The 20,676-nt window shown below is 38.3% G+C and overlaps 2 protein-coding genes and 1 long non-coding RNA gene across 5 annotated transcripts; 2 read left to right on the forward strand and 1 right to left on the reverse strand.

Annotated features, from left to right (window-relative positions):
- Positions 1 to 514: 514 nt before the first annotated feature.
- Positions 515 to 11,502, reverse strand: LOC112562131. The gene is made up of 3 exons (XR_003098794.1): positions 11,440 to 11,502; positions 4,715 to 4,719; positions 515 to 620 (listed from the first exon to the last, which is right to left on the reverse strand). It is a non-coding gene; the product is annotated as an uncharacterized LOC112562131 (long non-coding RNA).
- Positions 1,003 to 13,457, forward strand: LOC112562129 (sialin-like). 3 transcript variants are annotated; one of them, XR_003098792.1, is made up of 17 exons: positions 1,003 to 1,262; positions 1,712 to 1,780; positions 2,096 to 2,195; positions 3,081 to 3,283; positions 3,597 to 3,830; positions 4,215 to 4,302; positions 4,558 to 4,653; positions 5,011 to 5,132; positions 5,364 to 5,516; positions 5,645 to 5,777; positions 6,034 to 6,189; positions 6,385 to 6,470; positions 11,004 to 11,077; positions 11,442 to 11,510; positions 11,814 to 11,919; positions 12,776 to 12,978; positions 13,322 to 13,457. XR_003098792.1 is itself a non-coding variant. In XM_025235173.1 (13 exons), exons 3-13 carry the CDS (start codon positions 2,114 to 2,116, stop codon positions 8,131 to 8,133), a joined length of 1,581 nt encoding a protein of 526 aa, XP_025090958.1. In that variant the 5' UTR covers positions 1,003 to 1,262; positions 1,712 to 1,780; positions 2,096 to 2,113; the 3' UTR covers positions 8,134 to 9,596. The 3 variants fall into 3 exon arrangements, 1 of the variants encoding a protein (XP_025090958.1); XR_003098793.1 differs by having other exon boundaries at positions 11,829 to 11,919; XM_025235173.1 differs by lacking the exons at positions 11,004 to 11,077; positions 11,442 to 11,510; positions 11,814 to 11,919; positions 12,776 to 12,978; positions 13,322 to 13,457 and adding an exon at positions 7,906 to 9,596.
- On the forward strand, positions 13,265 to 20,603 carry LOC112561527 (sialin-like). Its single transcript, XM_025234080.1, has 9 exons — positions 13,265 to 13,555; positions 13,816 to 13,903; positions 14,157 to 14,252; positions 14,752 to 14,873; positions 15,029 to 15,181; positions 15,304 to 15,436; positions 19,442 to 19,597; positions 19,760 to 19,845; positions 20,304 to 20,603. Exons 1-9 carry the CDS (start codon positions 13,265 to 13,267, stop codon positions 20,550 to 20,552), a joined length of 1,374 nt encoding a protein of 457 aa, XP_025089865.1. The 3' UTR covers positions 20,553 to 20,603.
- The last annotated feature ends 73 nt before the right edge of the window (positions 20,604 to 20,676 follow it).

Consider the following 20,676-nt stretch of genomic DNA (forward strand, 5'->3'; position numbering starts at 1 on the left):
ATATAATCATCATCATACGAGTTAAAAAAAGAAGAAACAAAAATCCAGATTTAATTTTTGACAGAAGAGTGAGACGAACGTCTATTTTAGAACATGATGTGGAGAAATGTGTTTACCTCCAGCGTATATTGCTGAATCGTAGCATCGATTATTTAGTTAATTAAAATTGTAGTGATTTCGCAATATATGGAAAATCCAAACAACATATAACAAATAACAAGTGCTACAACATTGGGCGAAATCAGGACCCAAGACCTGAAGTGACAAACACTTTCTTACTGCTCTAAGAGGTGGTAGGCCTCTGAGGTTGACATTATCTAACTGATAATGAGCCTTCCTTTCTGTATCTTTTTTTAATTCTCGATCTCGTGGGAAGAGAGAGCACCTATCTTAGGGATAAACAGCCCATCATGATAATTTGCTGGGAAGCAACTTATTAGTTGTGTCATTTTTTGCCTCCTCCTTAATCTAGATGCAAGTAGCGTTTCCACCGTTATCAGCGACTGCAGACGACAATCAGGTGTCTTTGCACACGAGTCCAACAGAAAATGTGCAGCCAGGAGACCTCAAGTATCTCAGTTATCTCCACATTTTCTTGCATCATTGTCCACATCGTCGCTCTCTCCGAGGTACGTCTCATCGTCTTGTTTTCAGTATCGCTGCTTTCATCGCTAAGACTTTCTTCCTCCTGCAAATCGACATCAGTTCTTTTATCAAGATTTACTCAGCCGGTCCGACACATGTTGGACATAAAATGTGTTCTTAAACAAAGGCAAAACAAAAGGTACGATTTCTCCACTACATACGACAAATATACGCAGATTGACTTGATTGCTTCTCTGTTGGTAACAAGGAGATTAAACATTTCTAAAGCAGCAATTTCAGTATCCCTCAGAAACCGAGTTTTCTGATTCAACCTGTGTACTGATATGGTACAAAATAGAGTAATGGGGACAAACTAGGGAAAGAAAGAGATGACTAGTGAGAAAGGTAGATGTGTAAAAGAAGTTAAGTGACAGATAAACACTGTCAGGGCCTCAAGGTGAGCTCACGGACTGTTATTATCTTAGTCCTGGTTTTCGACTGACGACCACTTATGTCAACACATTCCCCCGGAGAGGTGTTCTGCAGGTATTCTCCTTCCACAATGTTAACTGGAGAGAAGGAGAGATACTCAGATTAAGTTGTGAAAAGGGTTCTGTAAAGTTCATTGCACACTTCATCGTGAAATGGCTTTTGGATGAACACCGAAACAGCTGCATGTAAGAGTCTCACAAATCTATTGAATCATCTCCTGCTCTCCTTCCAAAGGAAACAGGATGTTTATTTTGGGGGATGGGGACAGAAACCTATATACTGTTTATCGAGTATCACATAGCACACATAGCACACAGTTTATGATTTCTTAATGCTTCTGTCCTCAGATATAAAATGACTTTTAAGTTACAGAAATGAATTATTTTTCTGTTTGTTTGGTCAGCTTTGCAATATTACCAAGATAAAATTCTTGGCTTCTTGCAGGACACTCTTTTTTCAAATGTTTGCACGAATACTGAAATATCTGCAATCAAAATATGTTTTTCAATGACATTACACTAATACTGTAATTAAAAGTACATTTAACAACTGTTATAAATAAACGCCTGCTTATTGACTAATTAATTATAACTAAAATTGTTACTAAACATGTATTGCGATACTTTTCTTACAGCTGGCGTTCAGCAAGGTAGACCCTCCATCGTCTCATGAGATCACAAGAGCCGCCGTTTGGATTCGATTGGTAAGGAGATCGATCTTCTTAATGGTAATAAATACTTGCGAGTCGATTATCGTCTTTAGTTTGTCAAGTGTATTCTTTGATCAGGTGATTAAAAGCCGACCGGGCTGTGATTTCTTGGTTCTGATATGTATGAAACAAGAAAGAAAAACAACAACAGAAAACATAAATTATACTTTTGTGTTTCTTTGTGTTATAAGATAAAAACAACAAAAAATACCTGTTTGTGTGTATATATATATAGTCAAATGAAGTAGGCCAAGGGAACAAATTCTGATAACACACGTTAACCAAGTGTCTGGTGTTTTGTCTTTTCAGAAAATCTAGATTCACGTGATGGAGGACGGTAAAACAAAGAGCAATGGCAACACAAAGGATGTCAGACTTCACGTGGACGAGAAACCAAACGGTCGCGAAGGTACAGTAAGAGTTATCTCCCCTAAACTCTGTTACATTATTCACCTCATTATGTTTCCTGTGAAAATATTGTGGCCTGTGACAAAGTAAGAAATTCAACGTTTTAAAAAACCAAAGAAATGTATTAATTATATTGTGGATAATTACCTACGAGTATTCTCTACGTGTGTACAGAGTTATAAGAGTCTGCGTAATGTCTGCTCCTCTACATCAAGTCTGTAAAATAAAAAAAAAAAAATACATAATAGAACGGTACTGGGAGATTTTGGGGTTATACCTTGGTGTAATACTAACAGGCTCTAATCTTTAAGAAATTGGCCAAAAGCAGTTTTACTTTGTGAGCGAATGCTATTACTTTCAGGACGTGCACTTTTGATATTTGTTTTACAATCATCAAGACTTGCTCTCGTTCATTGTCTCTGCTTCTTGATAACCTTTTTTGCTCCACTGAAAAGCATTTACCGAAAACACTTGTAAAATTTATTAATATTATTTCTGATATCTTTGCTAAGTAATGCCATTAGTTAACACATGATAATGTGGTACAAAAGGTATTACTATTTTAGACATTAACATGGTTGCTACCCTTTCCTTTCTCATATAACACAATTTTGTATTTGCTTATATTTACTTGTATGTATCTTTTATCTGTGTAAATTTATTAAAGCTCTGTAGCTCTGTATACGTGAACTGTTGTGTATATCTAAAACTTCTTCATACCCTTGATGAGGGGAATAAATAAACTATAAAGTAAAATTTTAATTTGAAAAAATACAAGGCAAAATAGACGTTAAGATGGAGATGGATCAGCCGTTATTTTAATTCAGGCGAGTATTGTGTACAATGGGGTAAGACAAAGAACTGGTCTTTCTGTTTGTGTCTACAGAAGGTCGGTACTACATACCAGCTCGTTATATACTCACCTTCATGTCCTTCCTCGGCTTCTTCAACGTGTACTGTCTGCGGGCCAACCTGAGCGTTGCCATAGTTTCCATGGTCAATTCTACCACAAAGGAGAATGCTAGTGTTACTGAGGAGTGTCCAGAACCGACGAAAGCAAACAACACCAACTCGACCTCAACTACCTCAGTAAGTGTCAGATGGGAACAAATAAAGGTTACAGAAATATACAGACACATACAAACACAGAGAGACAAACTATAAATTAATGATAATAGTTTAGAAGTTGTAACCATTGTGAGTTAAAAGAAATGTCGTAATTCCTTATTTTATACACAAGCTACATACATCATCATGATCCATCACCATTTATCAGTACTAATTGGTTTAATTACAGTTTATGTGCAAAATAAGTCATCGTTTAAAGCCTCAAACGTATTCCTCAGTTGCATGAACTTTAGACAAACTGTGTAAAGCTCAGTGCGGCCTGTCTCGTGTGCAGACAGGAGAGTTCGACTGGGACGAGAAGACTCAAGGGCTGATACTCGGAGCCTTCTTCTACGGGTACATCGTGACGCAGATTCCGGGTGGCTGGCTGGCCGGGAGATTCGGAGGTAAACGACTGTTTGCGTACGGCCTTCTGTGCACCTCCGTGTTAACCTTGGTGACCCCATTGGCTGCTCGCGCTGGTGTTGGTGTCGTGGTGGCCGTGCGCGTGCTGGAGGGCATCGGGGAGGTCAGTGACATATTCTGTGGCCAGCTCTCTCTCTCTCTCAGTTGTAAAATAACCCCGAGACATTACACTGTCCACAGGATAAATGAAAGTTCTCTCCAAGACAGAAAAATCCGATTTAGACTTAAATCACAGCCTCTCAAGATCGATAATGTAATTTATGTATTGTCACACAAGGATTGAACTCGCCCGATGACGGCGATTTACTACGAAATTGTAACTACTTCGAGTAAATATACATTGACCAAAGGTCGCATTAGAACTACAGACACAAACAGGAGCTGACATGTTAATAATAGCTGAGGCCCGATAACCTGATTTGTATTTTCAAATCGACGAGCTTTCTTAGAAAACTAGACCTCAGCAGGTTATGATGTTATGTCACAGGCTGTGACCTTTCCTGCCATGCACTCCATGTGGGGAGTGTGGTCGCCGGTCTATGAACGCAGCAAAGCAGTTGCTTTCAGCCACGGAGGTAAACCAGCCTATGTTTCAGAATATGTTTATACTTTACCTCATAGGTATGTTTCGCCAAACATGGTCTCAATTAAACAAATTGTTAAATAAGTCCAGAATAGTAAGCGGAAAAGGGTCATTAGCTTTCATAGAATGTTGCTAAAATGAGTAAGGAAGCTTAAACATATTCATTGAACAGCAAAATAAACACTGCTAAAATAAGTTTTTACTGTCTTGCTGACATCTTTGTGTGGTTCTTGTCTCGGTTGGACAGGTTCGCATCTGGGCACGGTGTTCGCCTTATCGATTTCTGGCATTTTATGTCAAAACGGATTTGCTGGTGGATGGCCTTCCGTCTTCTACGTGTTTGGTACGTTGAAAGTACGTTCTAATAAATGCATAATGGATTATTGAAGGGTAGACTGGTTGACCTCCCCTAATAATTTGTATGTCATTGACGCTGGCAGTTGGCGTGTAAGGCAGGGAAAGTTTTCCAGCAACAAGCCTGGGAGTCCTCATACTAGTCACATTGTGCCACCGTTGAACACACTAAACACTTGTCACAAATCGCTTTTAAAAACACTTTAACATAACGTTTTACTGGAAAAAAAAGAGAAAGATAATTCCATTTCATGAAGGATCTTTGTCCGTTATGTCGTTAAATCAGTTGGATTACCACAGATATAGGTTTCAACAGTCTAGAAACCACGTGCTATTGCTGTGCCAGGTGCCCTGGGCTGTCTGTGGTTTGTAGGATGGATGCTTTTGGTCAGCGAGACACCAGCCACACATCCCCGCATCTCGGATAAAGAGCGGCGCTACATTGAAAGCAACCTGGGCGCCAAGGCGGTAAGATGTGTGAACGACATATGGAAGGACTAGAATTGTATTTTTGTTTTGTAGCTTATGTGCTTTCGAGCATTTTATCCAGCTCTTCTGTCTTGTACACTAACCGAAATGTTCATATAACATTGTTACCTGTATAGGTGAGACTGACCTGTAAGCATAAACAAAGAAACGTGCAGGATCCTTTACGTGTCATACTAGGCTAATTGAATATTTTTTTAACCTGCAATCAAGGAAAGTGTTAACATTCCATGGAAGAGCATCTTAACCTGCAAGGCTTTATGGGGCACAGCAGCCGGGCACTTCGCGTTCAACTGGGGCTCCTACAGCATGCTGACCTGTCTGCCCACCTACTTGAAGAAGATCCTTCATTACGACGTTAAGGAAGTGAGTTCCACGTGCATTCACCTCTCAGCGCGAACTTAGTTGTAAATAGATTGTTATAAGGTTTATTACAACATAAGCACATGGTAGGGACTGCTGCAGAGTAATGGGACACAGATTGTGTTTTACAGGAAGGTTTCTTGTCGGCCGTGCCATACCTGATGCTGTGGGTGACTATGATCATTGCTGGATACTTAGCCGACTATCTTCGCGGTAATGGCTACCTGACTACAGTGGCCACCCGTAAGATCTTCTTCTCTTTAGGTAAGTCAACGCTTAAGACAAGACTTTATGTATTCCAGAGGGAATTAAATGCAGATATATGAGTAAGCACGACAGCAAAACAACAACAAGTCCTACTACCTAAACAACAGACAAGTTCAATGTCTTTGTCTTGCACGAAGGTACACGTAACCAGAAACACAAAGGAAGTTTCAGTGTGCTATTATATTATATACCTCGTGTTTGAGATTACCATGATGTATTCATGACAAAAACTGACAGTAAAATGACATGACAGGTGCAGTGCTTCCCACGGGTCTGTTGATTGGCACGTGCTTCGTAGGGTGTAACCACACGCTGGCCGTCATCCTGCTCACGCTGTCTGTGGGATTTTCGGGATTCAGTACTGCAGGCTACATCCCTAACCATCTTGACATAGCCCCACGATTTGCAGGTAGTTATGGGGCATGATGCACTTTGACGATTTTACTTTTATTCTGTGTTCTTATCCTTTCTTCAAATCAGAGTGCTTTCTTGCGTGCTTGCATGCGTGCTTGTGTGTGTGTGTGTCCATTCAAATGTCGACAGTTATTACAGTGGCAAGTGAACAGCAAAATCTTTCATCAAAGTTGTCTTTCTGTGAATACAGGTATTCTGTATGGGATCACCAATGCTGTCGCTACCATACCTGGGTTTCTTGGTCCCCAAATTGTCGGGGTTCTGACAAACAATAATGTAAGAACAAGAAATAAAGATCGACTTAAAGACAGAAAAACATACACAGGCAAAAAAGACAGACAGCTATAAATTTATAGAGGGATGGACGGACAGAAGATGGCTGAAGGGACAAGCTGATGGATGACTGATATTTTTGTTGATTGGGGTATTTTGTTTTCCTTGAAAGAATTTTCCTGAAGCTAGGTGCATAAGTTGCTTCATTGAAGATTGAAAAAAAAAAAGAAATCATTTTTTTCAAAATACCTTAAGTCACATGTAATGACCAGCTCCCTAACTAAAGCGTTCGAATCTTCTCTTTTGTCGTCTGTTTACCGAAGCGAATTTATGGTCTTTGAAGTAAATGTTAAACTTAAAGTATCGGTAGCTAATGTTTTAATTTTGTTTCACAAAAGCTATGCTTAATACTATTACTAATTTTTTTTATTATGGTGAATCAGTTTTAAAGTCATGTTTGTCATCACGATGACAAATTTCTTTCGAATTTATAAAAGTCATGAGTACCTTTACGGTATATATACAGTGGAACCTCGGTTAGCGAACGCCTCGGATAGCGAATTTTTCGGTTAACGAACAAAAATTTCGCTAAAAATTTGTCTCGGATAGCGAACAAAATTTCGGATAACGAACAAAAATTTCGTTAAAAATTTGTCTCCGATAGCGAACAAAATTTCGGATAACGAACAGCCACGTGAACCACACGTGACCGACCAGCATGTAATCATTCGCGCTCGAGACAGTTACGATCAGTCGTTCCTTACCTGTGCGCATCCTTCTTATTTAGTGATTGTTGTGCTTTATTTTAATAAGATAATCCTCAATCATGGCTCCAAAGAAGATTAAGAGCAATTAATAGTAGTGAGGTAATGACAAGGACGCGGCCAACAAATGAATTGAAAAAGGAAATGATTTCAAAGTATGAAGGTGGCATGCGTCTGTCGGATATGTGATGTCTTCTTACCGAAGAGTTTTACAAAAAAGGCAGAAGGAACAGACACTGGACAAGTTTTTTTCTTCAACCTCAAAGCTACAGAAAAGGGAAGTCTCCCCCGATTTTATAATGTCACGTGTGCTCATGGAGGGGGATTCAAAGCAGTAATTCCACCCCTTCCTCCCCACACCTGTTTCCAACCACGCAGTCAAAACGGCAAGTTTTCTGTTTAAATGCTTTCGTTAATGTTTTTATGTTTATTTAACTCCGTTTATATTGCATTATAACTGTTCTCATTAAAACAAATACCTATATATATATACAGCCTGTAACTTTCAAATAGCGAGTCAACAGGGGCTGGGAACCAATTAAATCTATTTCCTTTATTTCTTATGGAAAAAATTGTTTCGGATAACGAACATTTCGGTTAACGAACAGCTTTCCAGAACGGATTAAGTTCGTTAACCGAGGTTCCACTGTATATATATTGCATTTTCTTTGCAGCAAACCTCGGGGCAGTGGCACATCTTCTTCTTCCTGACGGCGGCTGTCTATGCTGCCGGCGCCCTGCTCTTCTGTCTGTTCGTTGAAGGGGAGGAGCAGAAGTGGGCACGTGCCCCACCCAGCGCCGCCTCTGCTGCCACGCAAGAGAAGGAAGTGGAATTAGATGAGAAGATAATGAAGTCAGAAGAAAAGACAGTGAAGTCACACGAGAAGAGCACTCGTCTGTAGGTGAATTGTCTCGAACCTTCTCCGCCATTCAGAGGACAATTCCGTCAGAAACAGTACAAAATACAACAAAAACAAGCCGTCGCTCAGTTTGCAGCAAGTCAACGGATTCTTTATAGAAGAACATCTCAATATCACTGTTGAGTTACTGGTGGTGGCATTAAAGTAGAAAACAAACATACATTTAATATACCTAGATGTAGTTTAATGCATGCTGCGTCCATATATATTTATATATGCATACAATATTGGATAGAACACTACAATAATAATTATCAGTATTTACAATTTGATTCCGTTGCCGTAGTTTCTGAAGGACCGGTAAGTGGGTCGAGACCAGACCTTACGAAGTAATGGGGAACACAGTAGAACAAGTTTCTTAGTCTGTAGTACAGAATCGTTCTTTATATTTCTTTCTAGCCTGTGATTTCATGTACCAAAGGCTCACGCACATTTCCTGTAGTAGTGAGTAGAGAAAAACTGAGTTTATAGCAAAATACCAGATGCAGTTTCTCTCAGAGATGGAGTAGAGAATGTGATAGTACAAAAGGAAGTCAAGAATCCAGATCCACGTTGGCTGAGAAAGACCGAACTCTGAGAGTTTATCCAAGAGTTTCCGCGGAATGATGGTGTTGAAGGCGGAGCTGTAGTCTTCAAACAGAAGGCAAGCATATGAGCCATGAGATTCAAAGTGCTGGAGGATAAAGTGAAGAGCTAAAGAGACAGCATCATACAACGATCGATTGTACCGATAACCTCTAATCAAGGCATATTAAATGTAATAATTCATTAAATGTCATATATAGGTAGAATCTCGAATGTTTCGTTATGACGTTTTTTTTCTTAGGTCCTGGCAGACAGTTCACAAACAGTATCTTGGTATCTGATAGGGGGTGGGTGGGTGTGAGGCTGGTGGGCGTTGTCAAAGTCCCTGACTAGTCGTTCGAATAGTGCCCGAAGTGAGATGCATTAGGGAGGCAGTTTGTACTTGACCCATCCAGCCCATCCTGCGAGGGTCATAATCGAGATCGAACCTGGACATGGATCGTCTCTGACCTGTTTAGTTCCCACGGTACGACACGTGCCCGCCACAGTGCAGGATCTGCATGCGCCACACTCTAGTCGCATTTTCCTTTGCATGTAACGGATTTCTGAATCAGCTGATGAAACAACAATCACCCCTTTATATCAAGGTTATCTGATGTGGCCTGGACTTGCCACTGAATCATTGAAGGATTAGATATGACTAATATAGGATAGTGCTACAGAGGTTATGATTGAGTTACTACCTTTAGTTGGCGCTGTCGAATGCGGAATATTTAAACTCAAGAATGATATTTAAAATTTCCGTTCAAGAATCGGTTAAAAGTAATATAGAGTAGAAATGTATAGCTTGAAAGGTCTATTTCAGTAGCATTTGGAGGATTTCATTTCGACAACTTTCAAATTTGTGAGGTGTTGATAAGTTGTGAGACAAATGTGGCGATCATGTTACAGAGATTATCAGTGTGTTATTAGCGCATATGGGCGTGGCAATATCTTTCAGGTGTGTGCGGGGGGGGGGGATAAGCTGTGAACCCAACAATAGTATAAGTGGTTGTGATTTGGATCAGGATGCAGTTTACTACGATCAAATGTTGTGACACTGTTATTTGTATTAATCAAAGTGTTGAACACATCATGCGTTATAACATTCTCGTGTAAGTGTGTGTGAGAGAGAGAGGGAGCGTACAATTGAACTGGCTTCAATTTTTAATAAACTTTTAAAATGTTTTAAACATGATTTTCTTTTTATATCATAATGCATTTTGTCTTTACATGATTTTGTTTTCTAATTTGAACATGCAATGCACAGGCAAATAATAAGTAACCTTTGAACTTTCTATTGCTGACATTCTCGTGAAAGCATTGTGCAGCTCATAGCAAGTGCTGTTATCGTAGTGCTGTCTTAGTGTTAGAAAAGAATTGACTACTTCAAAGGCCACTGATCTGCAAAACCATTTGTTGATATTTCCCACTAAGATGTTGAAGTTGTCCCAGTGTTATCGCTGTATGGCCGACATTTTTAACCTCCAACAGGCGTTATCTGTAGCGACGGTGACAATGTCGGTAACTACACTGACGAAGCCATCAGACAGAAAGTCACTGTTAAAGGAAATTGATTATATGAAGTGCAGTCTTAATTCGCTATCTTATATTAAGTGGAAGTCACCAAGAACAGACTAATTTAAAACAAACGATTATACATCGTTGAAATTGAAATGTAGAGAATATAGTGCTCCCAATTTTTAGGCACTTTTTTTCGAAGCAAGTTTTGTAAATTTTCTTAGTTCAGTTGAGATGAGAGTCACTTTGTCTAGTCAAGGCAGCTAGTTAATTACAGCAACCATAATATAATCATCATCATAGGAGTCACAAAGAGAAGAAACAAATATCCAAACTTGGTTTTTGTCAGGAGAGTGAGACGAACGTCCATTTTAGAGGACATAATGTGGAGAAAAGTGTTTCCCTCCGGCGTAGTTTGCTGAATGGTAGCATTGCTTACTAAGTTAATTAAAATGGTGCTGATATCGCAATATCAGGAAACTCCAAACAACAGGTGAACAGGTGCGAGAAAATTGGGCGAAATCTAGACCGAAGACCTGAAGTGACAAACACTTTATTGCTGCTCTGAGAGGTTGTAGGCCTCTAAGATTGACATTATCTAACTGATAATGAGCCTTGCTTTCTGTATTTTTTTTTTTTTGAATTATTGATCTCGTGGGAAGAGAGAGCTCTTGTCTTATGGATAAACAGCCCATCATGATAATTTGCTGGGAAGCAACATATTAGTTTCATAATTGTTTGGGTTTTTTTCCTCCTCCTTAATCTAGCTGCAAGTAGCGTTTCCACCTTTATCAGCGATTACAGACGACAATTGTCATTGTCCACATCGTCGCTCTCCCAGGTACGTCTAATCGTCTTGGAAATCGTTTTCAGTATCGCTGCTTTCATCGCTAAGGCTTTCTCTCCGTGCTCTACTAGCATTGTTGTAAATTTTAGGCCTATCTAGCTCGTACTTTAGAAGAAAAAGTTAATAAATAAGTTAAGGCCTTTATTATAACAATAATCTACCTTACATGAAGTACGTTTGAACAGAAATCTCGCCAATATTCTACACTACCTGTCCTTTTATGATTGTAAACATGGCGAGGCGTCGGGCAAGACGATGTTGAAATCGCAACGATCTAAACATCATGTACTGAAACGACGAATAAATATGTTTGAGATAATGTTGTTACCAAAAGTGTACTGCGATACTCTTCTTACAGCTGGCGTTCAGCAAGGTAGACCCTCCTTCATCTCGTGGGATCTCAAGCGCCTCCGTTTGGATTCGATTGGTAAGAAGATCGATCTTCTTAATGGAAATAAATACTAACGAGTTGATTATCGTCTGTGGTTTGTCAAGTCTGTCCTTTGATCAGGGAATTAAATGCTGGTCTGACTGTGATGTCATGGTACTGATGTGTCTAAAACATGAAATAAAATACAATAGCTGAAAACATAAGATATACTTTTTTGTTTCTTTGTGGTATAAGATTAAAAACATGAAGAAATACCTGTTTATGTATATATATATATAGTCAAATGAAGTAATCCAAAGGAACACATTCTGACAGGTGTGTGGTGTTTTGTCTTGTCAGAAAATCTTCATCTAGATGCGCGTGATGGAGGACGGTAAAACAAAGAGCAAAGGCAACACAAAGGATGTCAAACTTCACGTGGACGACAAACCAAACGGTCGCGAAGGTACAGTAAGAGTCATCTCCCCTAAAGCTCTTACAATATTCACCTCAGTATGTTTCCTGTGAAAATATTGCCGCCAGTGATAAAGTAAGAAATACAAAGTTAAAAATAAACCAGGAAATTTATTATTTATATTGTGAATAAGTACCTACGAGTATTCTCTACGTGTGTACAGAGTTATATGAGCCTGCAAAATGTTTGCTGCTCTTTAGTAAGTCTGTAAATTAAAAAATATATATAATGGAACGGTAGTGGGAGATTTGGAGGTTATATCGTGATGTGATACTAACAGGCATAAGCTTTAAGAAATTGCTCAAAAGCTGGTTCACTTTGTGAGCGAATGGTATTGCTTTCAGGACATGAGCTTTTGATATTTGTTTTACAATCATCAACACTTGAACTCATTCATTGTCTCTCTCTCTCTTGTAATACATGTCATCTTTTAAGCTCCAAAGCATTTACCGAAAACACTTGTAGAATTTACAAATATTATTTGTGACAACTTTGCTAAGTAATGCCATTAGTTAACTCATGGTAATGCGGTACAAAAGTTAATGCTATTTTAGCAACTAATATGGTTGTTACACGTTATCTTATAACACAATTTTGTAGTTACTTGTATTTACTTTTACATATCTTTTATTTGTGTAAGTTTATAAAAGTTCTGTATGCGTGAACTGTTGATTGTGTACATCTAAAACTTCTCTATACCCTGATGGGGTGAATAAATAAAATAAATTAGATTATAAAGATACAAAGCAAAATAGACGATAAGATGGATCAGCCGTTATTTTGATGCAGGTGGATGTTGTGTACAATGGGGGAGACACAGAGCTGAGCTTTCTGTTTGTGTCTACAGAAGGTCGGTACTACATACCAGCCCGATATATACTCACCTTCATGTCCTTCCTCGGCTTCTTCAACGTGTACTGTCTGCGGGCCAACCTCAGCGTTGCCATAGTTTCCATGGTCAATTCTACCACATAGGAGAATGCTAGTGTTACTGAGGAGTGTCCAGAACCGACGAAAGTAAACAACACCAACTCGACCTCAACTACCTCAGTAAGTGTCCAGATGGGAACAAATAAAGATTACAGAAATATACAGACATATAGAAACACAGAGAGACAAACTTTACACTAATAATAATAGTTTGTAGTAATCTTGAGTTAAAAGAAAAGACAGGAATTTGTTATTATTGTGTCCGTTTCTATCTACGTAATTCCTTATTTTATACACAAGGTACATACATCAGCAGGATAAATCACCTCTCATAATAAGAATTTGTTTATTTATAGTTTGTGCAAAGTGAGTCATCGTTTCAATAACCAAACTTATCCTCAGTTACATGAACTCTGATGAAGACAAACTGTGTAAAGCTCAGTGCGGCCTGTCTCGTGTACAGACAGGAGAGTTCGACTGGGACGAGAAGACTCAAGGGCTGATACTCGGAGCCTTCTACTATGGGTATGTCGTGACGCAGATTCCGGGTGGCTGGCTGGCCGGGAGAATCGGAGGTAGACGACTGTTTGGGTACGGGCTACTGTGCACCTCCGTGCTAACCTTGGTGACCCCGTTGGCTGCTCGCGCTGGTGTTGGTGTCGTGGTGGCCGTGCGTGTGCTGGAGGGCATCGGGGAGGTCAGTGACACATTCTGTTGCCAGCTCTCTCTATGTTATAAAAAAAAAAACTCTGAGACATTACAGGTTAAAAATAAAAAATAAAAATTGTAACTACTTCGAGTTAATATACAATGACCAAAGGTCGTATTATGACTAAGGACTCAAACAGAAGCTAATGTGTTAATAATAGCTTAAGTCCGATAACTTGATTTGTGTTTTAAAATAATCAAGCTTTCCTAGAAGACTTGAGCTCAGCAGGTTATGATGTTATGTCACAGGCTGTAGCCTTTCCTGCCATGCACTCCATGTGGGGAGTGTGGTCGCCGGTCTATGAACGCAGCAAATTAGTTGCCTTCAGCTACGGAGGTAAAGGAGTCTATGTTTCAGAATATGTTTCTACTTTCCGTGTTTGGTCTGTTTAACCAAAGATGGTCTCAATCAAAACAAATTGTTAAATAATTCTAGATTTATTAGTGGAAAGGGTTATAAACTTCCATAGAATGCTGCTAAAATAAGTAGGGAAGCGTACAAATAATCTCACAAAAAGTAAACACTGCTAAAAATACGTTTTTACTGTCTTGCTGACATCTTTCGTGTGGTTCTTGTCTCGGTTGGACAGGTGCGCAGGTAGGCACGGTGTTCGCCTTGCCGATTTCTGGCATTTTATGTCAAGACGGATTTGCTGGTGGATGGCCTTCCGTCTTCTACGTGTTTGGTACGTTGTGAGTACGTTCTAGTTATTGCATACTGGATTATGGAAGGGTAGAATGTCTGGCTTGCTCACTCGCTCAAATTTATGTTTGAGGAACAAGAAGATATTTTCTGGCACTACAAAGTCAGCCAGTGTTCCCTGCTCACACGCAGCAAACAATAAAATGCATAACTTCATGCAGACTTTACTATGTTTTCTTTCTGTCTATCAATTACCATCTGTCTGTCGGTCTCGTTGTATAATTCCCAACCAGTACTACTACTAAAAATAATAAAGTGGAATGCATGTACTGTGCTTTATCACAAGTGAGGATTATATGGCACGACTTGGGAAAGGTGGAGCACTGTGCGCTCCCTTTGTAGTTTTTACCTCCCTTGATAAATTGTATGTCACTGCCGCTGACTCCCGTGTGTCTTCTTTGTTCGTTATGTCGTTAAATCAGTTTGATTACCACAGATATAGGTTTCAACAGTCTAGAAACCACGTGCTATTGCTGTGCCAGGTGCCCTGGGCTGTCTGTGGTTTATAGGATGGATGTTTTTGATCAGCGAGACACCAGCCACACATCCCCGCATCTCGGATAAAGAGCGGCGCTACATTGAAAGCAACCTGGGCGCCAAGGCGGTAAGATTGTGTGAACGACATATGGAAGGACTAGTATTTGTAACAGTGTTACCTGTACAGGTGAGACTGCCCTGTAAGCATAAACACAGAAATGTGCAGGATCCTTGAAATGTCATAATAGGATAATTAACTATTTTTTTTAACCTGCAATCAAGGAAACTGTAAACATTCCATGGAAGAGCATCTTCACCTGCAAGGCTTTATGGGGCACAGCAGCAGGGCACTTCGCTTTCAACTGGGGCTCCTTCAGCATGCTGACCTGTCTGCCCACCTACATGAAAAATATCCTTCATTACGACGTTAAAGAAGTGAGTTCCACGTGCATTCACCTGTCAGAGCGAACAAAATTAGTTGTAAATGGATTGTTATAAGGAGTTATTACATGGTAGGGACTGCTGCCGAGTAATGGGACACAGATTGTGTTTTACAGGAAGGTTTCTTATCGGCTTTGCCATCCGTTATGCTGTGGGTGACTCAAATCTTTGCTGGATACTTAGCCGACTACCTTCGCGGTAATGGCTACCTGACTACAGTAGTCACCCGCAAGATCTTCTACCCTTTAGGTAAGTCAACGCTTAAGACAAGACTTTATTTATTTCAGAGGGCAATTAAAGGCGGATAACAGCAAAACAACAAGTCGCACGACCAAAACAACCGAGAAGTTTAATCACTTTGTCCTGCATGAGGGTACATATCATCAGAAACATAATGGAAGTTGGCTCTGCGGCATTTGTACCGTTACTGTAAAATGTTTGGTAAATTAACACTTCACTGTTCTTGGCATTTCTTTGTACACTATGGTTGGTTAATAAAGCAATAACTTTTTAAAGTACCAAAGTTCATTCCTAATAACCCATACAAAGCGAAACCGTTAGAAACTTTTTTTTTTTTTTTTTTTTTTTTGACTTTTTTTTTTTTTTTTTTTTTTTTTTTTTTTTTTTATTAAACATTTATTTTACATTAACACATTACATTTACATGACAAAATCATCAAAATCATATTCCTTGAATTATAACGAGCATACATAACAATATCACAAGCATTATATAGTGCCAGGCATTTTTTGTCCCCAACATTTTGTGCAGAACTCTGATTTAAAGTAATTTCAATATACTATCTAGTATCTAACAACTAGCCATTCGCTCAATTGCACTATACCATATATAACAATATAAAAGACATATAAGGTAGTGTATGTCAACATGTATGAAAGTCTAGTCACTGCTTAAGTTTTGGTCAACAAGTTTCATATAAGGTAGCCAAAGTTGTACAACTTTTTCTTCTTTCATTTCCAGGCGAGCATTAAAAATTTCAATTTTATATCTATATTGCAGTATCTGAATGAATGGTTGCAACTGAGGTGTGGTTTTTTTGAATCTGCAAGAGTATATGTATAATTTAGCAAGTAGTAAGATTAAATCCAGTACATCGTCTGTCTTAAAGTTATTACTGCATCCAAATAAAACCAGGTGTTCACTTAATATCATCCTTGTCATAATCCCACATTTATTTGACACATAATTTTGAAAGTTTTGCCAGAAATCTTGAACACATTTACAATTCCAAAAAATATGTTGAATGTTTTCTTTTTCACTTCTACAGTGGTTACAAAGATCATCAATTTCTAGACCCATATTAAATAAAGCTATTTTTGTCCCCAGTATTCTATGCAAGACTCTGATTTGGAGCCATTTTAATTTAATATCTTTAATCTTGGCTACTTTCCTGAAGATAATGTGCCAATCTACATTTCTATTTAGTCTTGTATCCCATTTTGAGCAACAGTTAGGCACATGTGTATTAGCTACCATGTTATCATAGTACAGTCTTGCACCTTTCTGTACAGATTGAATTACACTAAGAGTTTTATTTGTATCATAGTCAAGCGGTGATGGATCAGTTGCATTCTCTCTGTCTTGATGCATATATTCCTTTATGGCTTCTATGCAACCATTTAGAGAGACAAAATTAATGTTTACATCATATATCCTTTTAACATCTTGACATGATAAAAAATTACCTCTTTCATCCAGCAAGTGTTTAATTAAATATATCCCTTTATCTACCCAACTTCTATACAGAAATGGCTTATTCCCAATCTTAATTTTATTGTTACAAAAAATAGGCTCTGATATAATCTCTTCAATATGTTTACACACAACACTTTCTCCAAATATCTCGTACGCATTTAAAACATCCTTCCAGAAACTATTTACAGTTACAAAAGAGCCAACTACTGGGCCAAGTTTGTCTAGGTAATTTAACATTTTATGTGAGGACATAATAATCATTTTCCAACTATGACTGGTTTTCTTTATGTTCCGCAACCATGTTAGTTTTAAGGCATTCATATGAGTTCTAACATCCGGTATGTCAATCCCCCCATTATATACTTTTTTAGTAGACACTTTTCTGCTAATTTTATCCTTTTTTCCACCCCACACAAACTGAAATATAGATTTTTGAATGTTGTTAACAATATGATCTGGGGGATTTGGCAGCAATAACCATAAGTGTGTTAATTTTGACAAGATTAAGGACTTGAGTATTGCTATTCTTCCTAATGGAGTTAACTGTCTTTTCAGCCAAATCTTGTACAATGTTCTAATTTCGGCTAGCTTACTATCATAATTTAACTTTATACATGCTTTTAGATTATTAGTAAACCAAATACCAAGAATTTTGAACTCTCCTGGGTTCCACTACATCTGTAAATGGGGTAAATACTTAGCTGCTGAATTTGCTTTGCTTCCCAGCCATATTGCACTTGATTTTTCAGTGTTCAGAACTAAACCAGATATTTTTTCGAACAATTTTAATGTATCCATTGATTCTTCAAAAGACTGTCTATCACCCTCTAAAGTCAATTCTGTGTCGTCTGCATATTGTACAATTTTTGTTTCGCTGTTTTGTATTTTTATACCTTTTATGCATTTATTTTTTCTAATCATAATAGCTAGAATTTCTACACATAAGATGAATATATAAGGCGAAATTGGGTCCCCCTGACGGCATCCTCTTCTAACATAGAACCATTCAGACAATGTGCCATTAACTGACACACTAGACTTGATATTTGTGTAGAAAGTGCTTATCCACTTACAAAACTGTGAGCTAAAACCAAAAAAATTCAAGACTTTCAGCATGAAGCTCCAGCTGATACTATCGAACGCTTTTTCAAAATCAAGACATACCAACAAACCAGGTTCTTTATTTTTATCCAAATGTTCAATCAAATCGTATATCAGCCTAACATTATCTCCCAAGTATCTCCCGCGGACAAAACCAGATTGGTCTTCATGAATTAGGGATGATAAAACTTTTTTCATTCTGTTTGCAATGCATGTTGAGCCAATCTTATATACCACATTTAGTAAAGTAATTGGTCTCCAGTTTTTAATTTGGTCTCTAGGTTTATCTACTTTGGGAATGCATATGATTACACCTTCTTTTTGTGTAGAGGATAATTCACCCTTACTAAAACCTTCATTCAGAGATCTAACAATGAAAGGTCCAAGTTGTTTCCAAAAGACCTTAAAAAATTCCACAGTGAATCCATCACTCCCTGGGCTTTTCCCATTACCCATATTTTTAACTGCCTGGCTGCTTCTTCTAAAGTGATATTTCCATCCAACAGATTGAGTTCAAGTTGTGTAAGTTTTGGTATATCCTCTTGGATATTAGTAAAGCTAAAGTCCTGAACAGCTCTCTCTGAGTACAGGTTGGAAAAGAAATCTCGCACTTCTGCTCTTATTTCTTCAGTTTTTCTAATACTTTCCCCATTTTGCTTCTGTAATTTCCGAATTTGCTTGCTTACATAATTACGTTTTTCCAGTGAACAGAAATAATTACTTACTTTCTCTCCTTCTGCTATCCACTTAGCCCTGGAGCGAATCAGTACACCCTCCATTCTTTTTTCTCTTAAACTAATGAGTTCACTTTTATTCTTTTCAAGTTCAAGGACTTCTTCTTCTTTTAACTTATCTTTAATTTCTAACCGTGTAATTTCTTTTTCTAATATTTTTTCTTTATCATTATTTCTTTTCTTTTTCTTGCTAGAGTAGGTTATTGTTTTCATTCTAATTTTCATTAGCATAGTATCTAGGAATGTTTGATCAGGAAACCGTTAGAAACTTTGTATTTTCCTCACACGTCGTTTCCTCCGTCAATCATTCTTCGAAAACAAAAATGATGGATGCTTTTTTTTTTAATTGCTATTTTCATCTTGATTCTTAAGAGTCATACAACTATGCTTTAAATTTAGTTTTTTATGTTATACTTTACAGTGTTAATGCTTTAAAGAGGCATACAAACAGTTTAACACGGTTTTGTGGTATTTGAACACTGTTTCTTTGTTTTAATTGATGTTCTGTCAAACTCTGACATTTTTATTTTTAGAAGTTTTTTCAGGATGATAATTTCTCTTCAAAGTCATTCTGGTGATTTTGAAATTTTCCGTAGTTTGTCTTACTCTTTCTATCAATAGATAGACTAGACTGCTATTAAATAATTTATGTTTGAGATTACCATGATGTATACATGACACTGACAGTAAATGACATGACAGGCGCAGTGATTGCCATGGGTCTGTTGATTGGCACGTGCTTCGTAGGGTGTAACCACACGCTGGCCGTCATCCTGCTCACGCTGGCTGTGGGATTTTCGGGATTTAGTACTGCAGGCCACAACCCCAACCATCTGGACATAGCCCCACGATTTGCAGGTAGGTACAGGGAGTGATGCACTTTGCCGATCTTGCATTTTTGTCTTCTTCTTTTTTTTTTTTTTTTTTCAAAGTGCTTTCCTGCGTGTGCATTCAAATGTCTACAGCAGTTAGAGTGAAAAAATTTAATCTTTCGTCTCACTTGTCTTTTTATGAATACAGGTCTTCTGTATGGAATCACCAATACAATCGCTAGCGTACCTGGATTTCTCGGTCCTGAAATTGTCGGGGTTCTGACAAACAATAATGTAAGAACAAGCATTAAAGAGCAACTGAAAGACGGAAAGGACGGACAGCTAAATCTTTATGTGTTGATGGACTGACAGAAGATGGCTGAATGGACAAGCTAATGGATGACTGTGACATTTTTGTTCATTTTGGTATTTTGTTTTCCTTGAAAGAATCTTTCGAATTTAGGTTCATCGAATGCTGCATTGAAGATAGCAAAAAGAAATAATTTTTTTCAAAATAACTTATGTCAAATCTTTTTGACCAGCTCCCTAACTAAAGCTTCTCTTTTTATTGAAAATTACAAAATTGTCTGTTTACCGAAGCGAATTTATGGTCTTTGAAATAAATGTTAAGCTTAGAGTATCGGTAGCTAATGTTTAAATTTTGTTTCGAAAAAGTCATGTTTAATATTTTGAATTTATAAAACTCATGATTATTTTTACGATATGTATTTATAGATTGCTTTTTGTTGCAGCAAACCTCGGGGCAGTGGCACATCTTCTTCTTCCTGACGGCTGCTGTCTATGGTGCCGGCGCCCTGCTCTTCTGTCTGCTCGCTGAAGGGGAGGAGCAGGAGTGGGCACGTGCCCCACCCAGCGCCACCTCTGCTGCCACGCAAGAGAAGGAAGTGGCGTTAGATGAGACCACAGCGACGTCACAGGAGAAGACAGTGTCGTCAGAGGAGAAGACAGTGACGTCACATGAGAAGAACACTCGTCTGTAGCTGAAATGTCTCGATCCTTCTCCGCCATTGAGAGGACAGAAATGGACAAGGCTGTACCTGAATACTACCAGAGAGAGAAAGATGGCAAAGACAAAATCATGCACGGAAATCAGATAGTAGTGAA

Source organism: Pomacea canaliculata, linkage group LG4, assembly GCF_003073045.1.
Source record: "Pomacea canaliculata isolate SZHN2017 linkage group LG4, ASM307304v1, whole genome shotgun sequence".
Classification (NCBI taxonomy): Eukaryota; Metazoa; Mollusca; class Gastropoda; order Architaenioglossa; family Ampullariidae; genus Pomacea; species Pomacea canaliculata.